We start from the raw sequence: 11807 nt of genomic DNA, 5'->3' as shown, positions 1-11807 counted from the left end.
ATTTTTATAAAATTAAGAAAAATGAATAAATACAAAGTACAAAAAAATATATACAAAAAATGAAATACAAAAGAAAGGCAAAAAAAAAGGGGGGGGGGGGCTGCCAAAATTGGGCCCAAATGGCTGAGCCCAAACAAAATAGGCACTGACCCGTCCCAGACCCGTCCAACCTCACCCGGTCCAATTCCCCAGTCCACTTGAAACGACGTCGTTTGGACTCGTTCAATCAGGACCGTCGAGGTTCCTTGATCGAACGGTTCCGAAGCTGGGTTTAATTAATATATATATGTCCAAAACACACCCCCCCTACCCCCTCATTCATCTCTCTCGCACCCCACCCTCATATCTCACCGGAAATCGTCACACCGCAGCCCCGCCGTATCTCCACCCCCTTGCCACCGTCCGCCGCCACTCGCCGCCGGCCGGAAATCGCCTCCGCCGGCGGCGTTGCCCCAAATAACGCCAAAAATACACCCCTGCTTCCCCACAACCTCCTCTTTACGAATCCACGCATGGTTTCTCTCAAATCCCCCTCTAACTCTTCGAATAAAGGAAAACCTAGACGCCGCCTCCGCCGTGTACGGCGGCGCCGCCCCCCAAATTCCGCCCAAATTACACCCTAGACTCTCCTTACCCTCCTATCCCCGAATCTCAAGCTAATTTTTCTCAAATCTAACCGGAATTGCTCGAATCTTAGGTCTAGGGTTCCGGATGGGGGTTTTGAGGTTTCATTGAGTAGTTGATCCTTACATGATGATATTTGCCTATTTTTGACAAAGAATAGGCAAATAACATCATTTGGGGATCAAGTTCGAGGGCGATTGAGTTCGATTGCAGAGTCGTGTAAGTTTTCTTCTTATACCTCTCTTTTACTGTTTTTGCTTTACTTTTTTAGGTATTATTGATTTCTTCCAGTACGTAGTAGTAGAATTGACTATATCTGATTTTCTGTTTGTTCTTTAGTTTTGATTTTCTCTTAGCCTTCTCAGAATTGATTCTGATTCAGCATGACCCCTGTTTTCGAGTGTTGATATGATTCTTGTTTGATTGTTATTTGTCCAAATAGTTCGTTAATTGAAACCAATATGGATTAATTCAGGATTTTAAAATAAGTCTAGTTCTGTTGAACACTGCCAGGCCTATGTTAAGTTAACCATAGTCAGTGATAACCAAGTTCTGAGGTTTAGTTTTAGTTTGGTATGGTTCAGTAATTATGGTACAATTAAAGGGTAATCTGGGCATAGAAAAGGGTAGTTTTATTAGGAATAGTAATTGTAAAAATAGGGGAAGGGTAGTGTAGGAATTGCAATAGGTGTAGGACCTTCTAGAATAGACTTTAGTGTAGTTTTAATAAAATAAGTGTTGTTACTTGGGTAATAAGTCTTAAAAATGAGGGACTAAAAAAACTAAATGAGGGAGGGACTAAAAAGAAAACTAAAATCTGAAGGTAACTTTAGGTTTTGCCTATAAAAGGCACCTACATTGCCTTGTGCAGAAAGGTTGGAGATCCTGGGAAAAAATTCCTTGAAAAGTTCAGAGATCTCTAAATTTTTTCATAAAAGTTTCCAGCAGTTAATTTCCAGATCCATTTCCGAGTTTTGCATTACACAGTTCTGATTTCTAGTTTATTTCTGATAAGCTTAGGAGTCGAACAAGTTGTCCTGGTCTGTTTGCTATTCGATAAGGTTTAGAAATCACCTTCAAAGCTAAATCGTGAGTCATTTGTGGTGTTAGTTTTCTGTTGATTCTACACTGGGCTATAAGCTGTTGTTTTTGAATTGAGAATCTGTTTCGAGCTGCTGAATTCTACTGCTGCTTGTTGCCTAATACTGCGTGACTTACCTCTCTTCCTTTGCTCATTCAAATCCAGGTACATGCTTTAAATCTTACTTGATGTAATCTTTGGAATGGAAGTGAAATGAGATGGAGTTTACCCCTTGGCACGTTTGTTCATCTGATTTTGTTTGTATATTTACAACTGGAAGTATATTAGCGATGTATATTTAGCTAATGTTGATCAAATTTGTTTTGAAGTTGTATTCACATGAACACTGTTGTAATAATCCGGACTGCCTGGGACTGTTTTTTTTTATAATCAAAGTGAATAGCCTAGAATTGCTTGTAAACTCTAAGTTTGTCGTGACTTAGTTCTATGTGTAAGGTGCTGAACTTATAAGCCTTTATAGTTTTAATAGACTCCTGTGTAATTACTCTTTAGACAATCCAACTGCTGAATATAATCAGCAATTGAATCAGTAGTCACGAATTTGCCTTAGAATAAGCGTGAATAAACAAGTCGAAAGCCTAATGAACAATCAGAGATAATTACGGTCCTATCGGCGTTAAGACTGGACTCTAGTTCCTTAATCAAACGACAGAATGGGACTAAATGCTGCTCCTGGGCCTGTATAATTTTCACGATTGGGCATTGATGAGGTTCGACTACTGGGCAAATTCACAGTGTAGTTTTGGGCCAAAATCCCCAATCACTGTACAGTCCTGGGCCCAAAGTTCACATTAGGAATATGGTTATTCAATTTGCAACATAAAATTTAGGTCTTCAAGTTAGGTGGCGGTTTTAAATTAAAAGGTTTTATCCTTTTATTTGAATCCGGACTTGAATTTGGAAACCCGATTTCATATTGCCAAGCCCTTTAAAGACCACAATGCAAATAGAGAATCTAGTTCGATTTAGATTGACCTTAAAAAATAATTAAATGAGACGAGCCTCGCCAAACAAAACATATAAACTGCGGGGCCATCATTAAATACTATATTAAAATATTTTAGAAATTGAGCGTGCCGTTTAGCGAATTTCCATGGCCCCCATAAAGTTGATAACACGTTAGTCGCTTTAGGCGCGTCTTTTAATAAAATTACCTTCCTAAAGTCGGGTGTGCATTTCATGCGACCCAAATCCAAATCCTAAAACGTTGAATAAGAGGTGTTGAGGATCCGGGTGCATTTCATGTGACGTGATCTGAAAACACGCTCTTAAACGGCGTTCATTTTCGTAAAAATAAATTAAAAACGGTAAATAATTTTAAAAATTGCACTATAGGATTGAACATGTATAAAACTAGATTATAGCCAATTATAATAATTTAAGCGACCGTGCTAGAACCACGGGATTCGGGGGTGCCTAACACCTTCCCTCGGGTCAACAGAATTCCTTATTCAGAATTTCTGGTTCGCAGACTCCAATTGGGAAGTCGAATTTTTCCTCGATTTGGGATTTAAATTAAATCGGTGCCTTGGGACACCAAAAGCCAATCCTTTCCCAAGTGGCGACTCTAAAAATAAATAAATAATCCCATTTCGAATAATGTCACTTTAAATGGAAAAACTCCCTTATACATTATCCTTCGGGGTAGGTGTGTAAAAAAGGAGGTGTGACATCTGTTAGTGCCTGCTGTCTCCATGTCCAAGTTCAACTGCCGCAATGCCCAAAGTGCTTTATGCTCAAGCTCTACCGGGAGGTGGCATGCCTTTCCAAACACCAACTTGTACGATGACATACCAATTGGAGTTTTGAAGGCTGTGCGGTACGCCCACAATGCATCATCCATCTTCCTCGCCCAATCAGTCCTTGTTGCATTCACTATTTTAGTAAGGACACTTTTTATCTCCCTGTTGGACACTTCAACTTGCCCACTCGACTGTGGGTGGTACGGGGTGGTTACCTTATGACGAACTCCATACTTTTCCCACAGCCTTGCGAACGCTCTATTGCAGAAATGTGTTCCGCCATCACTGAGTATAGCTCATGGGGTGCCAAAACGTGTGAAAATGTTCTTCTTCAGAAAGCCTGTTACCCCTTTAGCATCATTGGTCGGGAGAGCCACTACTTCGACCCACTTGGAGACATAATCAACTTCTACCAATATGTACTTGTTACCATACGAGATGACAAATGGCCCCATAAAGTCGATCCCCCATATGTCAAAAACCTCCACCTCTTGAATTATGGTCATTGGCATCTCGTGTCTGTGAGATATGTTGCCTGTCCTCTGGCATTGATTGCAGCTTTTCATCCAAGCATGGGCATCCTTGAACGGAGTTGGCCCGACTCCAACACCTTAGCTGTTGTGCGAATTCCTCCAAAGTGTCCACCATATGGTGAAGCATGGCAAGCCTGCAAAATAGAATTTTGATATTTCTCGGGGATACACCGCCGGATCATGTTATCTACACAGATTTTAAACAATAGAGGTTCATCCTAATAATAAGACCGACAATCACGAAAGAACATTTTCTTTTGAATAGAGGAGAGTTCATGAGGTACAATACCACTTGCTAAATAATTAGCAATGTCAGCATACCACGGTACCTCCTCCATTGTCATTGCTAGTAATTGTTCATCTGAGAATATCTCTGTTATGTCCTCGACCTCTACCTTCTTTTCAGCTCCTTCCAACCTTGAGAGGTGGTCAGCTACTTGGTTCTCTGTCCCTTTTCTGTCACGTATCTCCAAATTGAATTCTTGTAACAGAAGAACCCAGCGAATTAAGCGTGGCTTTGACTCCTTCTTTTCTATCAGGTACCTGATTGCTGCATCGTCAGTGCAAACAATAACTTTCGAGCCAATCAAGTATGACCTGAATTTGTCAAATGCAGAAACGACAGCCAATATCTCCTTCTCCGTCACGGTGTAATTGAGTTGTGTACCACTTAGCGTTCTGCTTGCATAGTAAATCGGGTGCATGAGTTTATCTTTTCACTGCCCTAAGACTGCTCCTATGGCATAGTCACTTGCATCGCACATGAGCTCAAATGGTTGCTCCCATACTACAATCATTAGAAAACACAAAGGGGTGATCCTTTTCAAGGAGTTTACAAAACGGGTTAGCAATCTTGGAGGAATCTTTTATGAATCGCCTATAGAACCTGGCGTGCCCAAGGAAACTTCTCACTGCCTTGACTGAAGTATGCGATGGCAACTTCTCAATCACGTCAACCTTAGCATGGTCAACCTCAATTCCCGTGTTGGACACTCGATGCCCCAGGACTATCCCTTCTTGTACCATAAAATGGCACTTCTCCCAGTTCAACACTAAATTTGTCTCCACACATCTTTTGAGCACTCTTCTTAAGTTGTGAAGACAGTCCTCGAGTGAATCCCCCACCACGGAGAAATCATCCATAAAACCTCCATAATGTCATCCACCATGTCTGTAAAAATGGCTAACATGCACCGTTGAAATGTCGCCGGTGCATTGCAAAGCCCAAAAGGCATTCTCCAAAAGGCGTAGATGACATATGGACAAGTGAATGGTGTTTTCTCTCTATCTTCGGGGGCTATTGAGATCTGATTGTACTCCGAATATCCATCTAGGAAACAAAAGTGCGATCGCCCGGCCAGTCTGTCAAACATTCGGTCAATGAATGGAACGGGGAAGTGGTCCTTCCGGGTGGCTGTGTTCAATTTCCGATAATCCACGCAAATCCGCCATCCCGTGAATGTACGAGTTGAGATCAACTCGTTGTTTTCATTTTGTACGACAATCATTCCTCCCTTTTTCGGCACACATTGAACAGGGCTGACTCGATTGCTGTCAGAGATGGGGAAGATGATTCCCGCATCTAACCATTTGATCACTTCCTTCTTCACCACCTCTTTCATATTCGGGTTCAGCCTTCGTTGATGTTCTCTGGAAGGCTTGTGCCCTTCTTCCAAGAGAATCTTGTGCATACAGAAGGCTGGGCTGATACCCTTTATGTCTACCATGGTCCAACCAATGGCAGTCTTACATTCCTGTAGTACCTGTAGGAGCTGCTCTACCTGCACATCTAGCAAACCGGATGATATATTAATAGGCAAAGTAGAATCAGGCCCTAAGAAAACGTACCTGAGGTGAGCTGGGAGCTATTTCAGCTCTAGTTTGGGTGGTTCCTCTACTGATGGTTTTGCTGGAGGTGTAGCCCTTTTTTCTAACTCAAGGGACTCGAACTGAGGTTCCCTTTTCCAGAATCCTTAGCCTTCAAGTGCCATGACCCACTCGGCCAACCCTTCACCATCCATCTCCTCTAAATTTGTCAGGCATGCCTCCAATGGATCTTTAGCAGTCATGGTCACATCATCTTCGTGTTGGATCACATCCACTGCTTCCACTAGGGAGCAATTAGTATATTCACTGGGTCTCATCATGGATTGCTGAACGTTTAATATGACTTCTTCATCGTTCAGCCTCATTTTTAATTCCCCAGTTTTCCAATCGATCAGTTCTCTCCCAGTGGCTAAGAATGGCCTCCCTAAAATGATAGGTATCTCCTCATCTACCTGACAATATAGAATAACAAAATCTGCAGGGAACACAAACTTCCCCACTTGTACCAGCACATCATCAAGAATCCCAGTTGGTCTTTTAACCGTGCGGTCAGCCAGTTGCAGCAGCATCGAAGTCGGTCTAGCTCTGCCAATGCCCAATTTGGTGTATATGGCCAGAGGCATCAAATTTATGCTGGCTCCTAAGTCACATAATGCCTTTGCAAAGGCATAACTTCCAATGGTGCACTGAATAGTAAAGGTACCTGGGTCAGACATCTTTTGAGCCATGGGTCTTGTCATTACTGCACTGCATGTCTGAGTCAGAGTTACTGTGGATAGGTCCTGAAAATTAAACTTCCTTGACATTAGATCTTTCATCATCTTTGCATAGCTTGGCATCTCCCTCAAAGCATCCATTAGAGGAATATTCAACTGAATTTGACGCAGCATCTCCATGAATTTCCTGTATTGATCTTCCTTCTTTTGTTTTACCAGTCTCTGAAGGAATGGTGCAGGTATCACCCTTTGCGCACTGTTTGCTGGCTTCTCTCTGTTGGGGTTCTGTGGCACAAGAGGTACCACCTGTTCTGCAGCTTGTTCACTCACCTTAGCCTTACCCTTTTCATCCCGACCCTGTTCAACCACCACTTCAATAAGTTCTGCTAGTTCGTATACCTCTAATGGAACTAGAGTGGCTAGCGTAGTCTCTTTGCATGCTTTTGCAATCTCCTGCTCTCTGTCTAAATCTCTCCCGTTCCGGAGACTTACTGCAATAAGCTGATTCATGTTTTGCTCCTTGGGATTAATATTTGTGTCCGCTGGCAATGTTCCCTGGGGGCGGTTGTTTAAGGCCATAGACAACTGCCCCAACGGAGTTTCAATGTTCTTTATTGCTGAATCATGCACTGCCAACTTTTCCTGCATCTTACCATTTGTTCCAATGAGTTGTTGAAGCATACTCCTGATCTCTAACATGTTGTTATCTTGTTGCTGAGGAGGTGGCTGATATGTCAACTATTGCTGATTTTACTGTGGATAGCCCTGTTGTCTCTGATATGGTACTGGAAACATTTGGCCTTGGGGTTGCATACCTCCAGGCTGTGGCATGTTTGGTCTGTATTGCTGATTTGGTGCCGGTCTCCACTGCTGTCCTCCTTGTCTCTGACCCCCAAAGTTGTTGACATAATTCATATCTTCTCTTACCCCTTGATTGTCACCTTCTCCACTCCATGAACACATATAAGACTAATTAACACAGTGTGTACACAGTCCTCCATTTGTTGTGTCAACAATATGCACCTGTTTTGTACCCATCTCCTCAATCTTCTTTGTCAATATACTCATCTGAGTCATGAGTGTGGCTATGTTCTCTGCATGCAAATTATTTGGGTCAAGAGGAACTGAATGTACTATGGGTGCCAGTGTTGTACCTCTAGTCATCCACCCCAAATTCTGGGACATCTTGTCCAGAAGGACTTTGCACTCAGTGAATGTCTTACTCAGAAATGCACTTCCAGCTGAAGCATCCACATTGGCCTTTAGATTGTCAGCTAACCCCATGTAGGACCTCTGGCCGAGCATCTGGTCTGGAATACCATAGTGAGGACACTTCACTAGCATCCATTTGAATCTTTCCCAAGTTTCATGCAAGGTCTCAGTCGGCTGCTGCTTGTATTGCAATATTTCATCAATCTGTCTTACAGTCTTATTGGGCGGGTAGAACTTATGCAGGAACTGCTTGACTAATTCCTCCCAGGTGACAATGAAATTTATAGGGAGCGAATTCAACCAAGTCTGAGCTTCCTCAGTCACAGAGAACGCGAACAATAACAGCTTGATAGCTTCTAGGGTCACATTAGGCTGCCTTTGGGTCACACAAATCGACAGAAATTTTTTCAAGTGTTGCTGAGGGTCTTCAATGTGTGACCCAGAGAACAATCCCTTATTCTGCAAAAGATGCAGCATGTTGTTGGTGATCTGGAATGTCTCCGATTGACTTGGGGGGACAGCTATGGCAGTAGCCAGGTTGTCTGCTGTAGGCTGTCCCCAATCATAAAGTGTAGCTTCTGGCATAAGAGGTGCCACTACTCTGACGTTTGGGGCGTCTGGCGCATCCCCAACGTTTCCGTTGACATTTTCTACGTCACCCATGTCAAATTCAAGCTGGTGTGGTTGTTGTGATTGTTGGATCCTCTTGTTGGCACGGTTCAATGCCCAGAATGGTTTCTCGGGGTCTGAGAGTCCTTTTAGCAGTTCTCCAATCCTCGAAGAATTTCTAGGCATACACCTGAATTCCACAAGAGTTCAAACGTGAGAAATATCAATGAAAAGATTGGTTAACACCTTCGAAAATTGATTTAAACTAATAATTCTAACACTACATCTATGTTGTAATAAATAACACCGTTAGATCCTCGGCAACGATCCAAAATTTGATCACGCCCAACTATGCCTTCTAAAAGACAAAGCGGTCGTTGCAAATATAATCCGATTTTAAGTCCGGAGTTGAATCCTCAGGGAACTAACCTATCTATAACAACTCTTTGGCAATGCTATTATCAACTCAACCAATTTCTAGATGCAGATTTTTATCTATCAATCTTGGGTTTTTGATTAACTCCTTCAAATAATATCAGAAATAACAATATGCTAGATTAAAGATAATTCAATGGTAAAAAGGTCTAGGGCAGTGATTTCCCCAATTGCTAGTTTAGATCTTAAATCGTTTGCTATAATCTCGCCGTACTACTCTATGAAGGTTAAGAGCTAGAGGTTATCGTAATTATCTCTCGATCAACTATGATAATTTACTAGAGTATTCTCTCGAACTACCCTAGCCGACAATATGTGCAGCTCTAATTTATCCCACCAAAGTTTCGTTATCTCTAAACCCACTTTTAAGTTCAAGTAATGAATCTCTTCAATTACCCAAAAGTGGTGTTGTTCAACAGTAGTCTAACCTAATATTCTTTCTCAAGCAATATGAGGTAATTAGAAACGATTAATCAAGGGCCTATTCAATTAATCACCATACAAAGCGTAGTTCAACAATCATATAATAAATTCGGCTCAATTATAACAATTTGAGTCAAAACTTCAACCAACAATTGGTTCCATCAACCCTAGATAATTGTTTAGCTACTCATAACAAAATAAGATAAAACTACAAAGTTGTTCATAATGTATAATTGGAAGAATAAAAAGGAGATAGAAAAACTCTAATTTTTGGTTGATCTTCTCACACTTGTTCTTGCATCCAAAGTTGTCTAAAAACAAGCTTAATTATGTCTTGGGCGAGCTTCTAAAGTTTATAAGGGTTTGGAACAAGTTTTCCCCGCATCACACACTTTGGTCCCCAATTTTCTGGCAATGTAACAGTTCACCGCAAGACCGCGGTGAAGTCTGAACATGCTGGCTCGCATAATTGTTTGCCGCGGTTCAACCGCTGTACCATCGCGGTCGCGATGGATTTCACCTCAGTCCATTTTTGCTTCTTTATGCTCGGGTGCTTCTTGATTGGGCGTTTTCTTCACATTATTGACTCCAAAACACTCAGTAGTGCTTCCTCACTTAGATTATTCCCTGCAAAGCAAAAGAACACCAATTAGAGCATTTTCTTATCAATTTGCCTATAAAACAACAATAAAGCATGGTAATATTAAGGTGTAAATATCATCTATATAGCCTAATATCAGGCGGCAAGCCCGGAAGGTCAGCTGGAAACACATCAGAGAAATCCTGTACTACTGGGGCTGAATCAACTGTAGGGGTATCAATACTGACATCTCTCACATAAGCTAGATACGCGTCACAACCCTTCTCAACCATATGCTGAGCCTTAAGGAATGAAATAACTCTACTGGAAGTATGATCTAAGGTACCCCTCCACTCTACTCGCGGTACACCTGGCATAGCCAACATCATGGTTTTTGCGTGACAATCAAGAATAGCATAATGGGGCGACAACCAGTCCATGCCCAGAATAGCATCAAAGTCTACCATGCTGAGCAATAGCAAATCGGCTCTAGTCTCAAAACCACTAAGAGCAATCAAACACGATCGGTAAACGTGGTCCACAATAAGAGAATCTCCAATAGGAGTAGAAACATAAACAGGAGAACTTAAAGAATCCCAGGATACGCCCAAATACGGGGTAAAATAAGAGGACACATTAGAATAAGTGCAGCCTGGATCGAATAGAACCGGTGCATCTCTATGACAGACCAGGATAGTACCTGTGATGACAGAATCGAGGCGACAGCCTCGGTACGGGCAGGGAGGGCATAGTATATAGCTTGGCCTCCCCCTCAAGGGCGACCTCTTCCTCCCCGACCTCCACCTCTAGCTGGTTGAGCAGGTGGGGTAGCAACTGGTGCTGTGATCATAGCCTGAGAACTCTGCGGGGCATGCTGTGGCTGAGAAGTCTATGGAGGTGCACCCCTCCTAAGTCTGGGGAAATCCCTCACCATATGGCGTGTGTCACCACACTCAAACCAAGCTCTGGGAGGATGTGGCGGCTATGAGTGGCTCGAGCAAGGTCTGCTGCTCGGACCACTGGAAGCACGCCGTGCAGGAGGTGCACTAGATACTGGTGGCGCATAATAAGGCTCTTGAGGTCTGGGAGGAGCTGGAATACCACTGGCTGCTGGAAGAGCTGAATGAACAGGGTGAATCATATAACCCCTACCATGAGGACCTGCAACTGGGGCACGGGCACCAAAATAATGGCCCGACACTCGAGACCTCTTGGCCTCCCTCTCCTCTCTATCCCTAGCATGCATACCCTCAATCCTTCTAGAAATGCTCACCACCTGCTTATAAGAAATATCCATCTCCAACTCATGAGCCATGCTAGAACTGATGCTGGGAATAAGCCACTCAATAAACCGGCGAAGCTTCTCGCGAACAGTAGAAACCAAAGCTGGTGCATGTCTAGCCAAGTCGGTGAAACGGACAGCATACTCCGAGACAGTCATAGTACCCTGGCTAAAACGCTCAAACTCTGCGCGCCAAGCATCCCTGAGACTCTGAGGAACATACTCTCTCGTGCACATATCTAAAAACTGAGCCCAAGTCAGGGAAGCTGCCTCATCCGGACTGTCTAACTCATAAGCACGCCACCACTAATAGGCGGCTCCTCGAAGCTGAAAGGTAGTGAAGGAAACCCTGCTCGATCCTAATATACCCATGGTACGGAGGATACGATAGCTCTCCTCTAGAAATCCAAGAGCATCATCTGAGGCTAGTCCGCTAAATGTAGGAGGCTGATACTTCTTGAACCTCTCAAGCCTCTTCTACTCCTCCTCTGAAGCTACGGCCCTCTCCTCGGGTTGAGTTGGGGCTACCGGCTGCAGAGGAATAATCTCTAGGACCTGATCAACATGCACTCGCTGCTCAGGAGTGCGGGCAGCGGGAGTCTGTGCTCCTCCCCCGGCCTGAGATGTAGCTGCAGCAAGGGGAAGCAACCCTGCCTGAGCTAGAGTAGTGTACGCAGTCATAAACTGCGCCAGAGTCTCCTGGAGTAGTAGTAGCAGGCGTA

The 11807-nt window shown here is 43.3% G+C and overlaps 1 protein-coding gene across 1 annotated transcript; it reads right to left on the bottom strand.

The window, feature by feature from the left end:
• Nucleotides 1-5285: 5285 nt before the first annotated feature.
• Nucleotides 5286-7243, bottom strand: LOC109219934. Its single transcript, XM_019384400.1, has 4 exons — nt 6761-7243; nt 6532-6610; nt 6335-6468; nt 5286-5363 (listed from the first exon to the last, which is right to left on the bottom strand). The coding sequence occupies exons 1-4, from the start codon at nt 7241-7243 to the stop codon at nt 5286-5288; spliced, it is 774 nt and encodes a 257-aa protein (XP_019239945.1).
• Nucleotides 7244-11807: the final 4564 nt, after the last annotated feature.

This window comes from Nicotiana attenuata, unplaced genomic scaffold, assembly GCF_001879085.1.
Source record: "Nicotiana attenuata strain UT unplaced genomic scaffold, NIATTr2, whole genome shotgun sequence".
NCBI classification, from domain to species: Eukaryota; Viridiplantae; Streptophyta; class Magnoliopsida; order Solanales; family Solanaceae; genus Nicotiana; species Nicotiana attenuata.
This window is presented reverse-complemented; position numbering and strand designations above follow the sequence as displayed.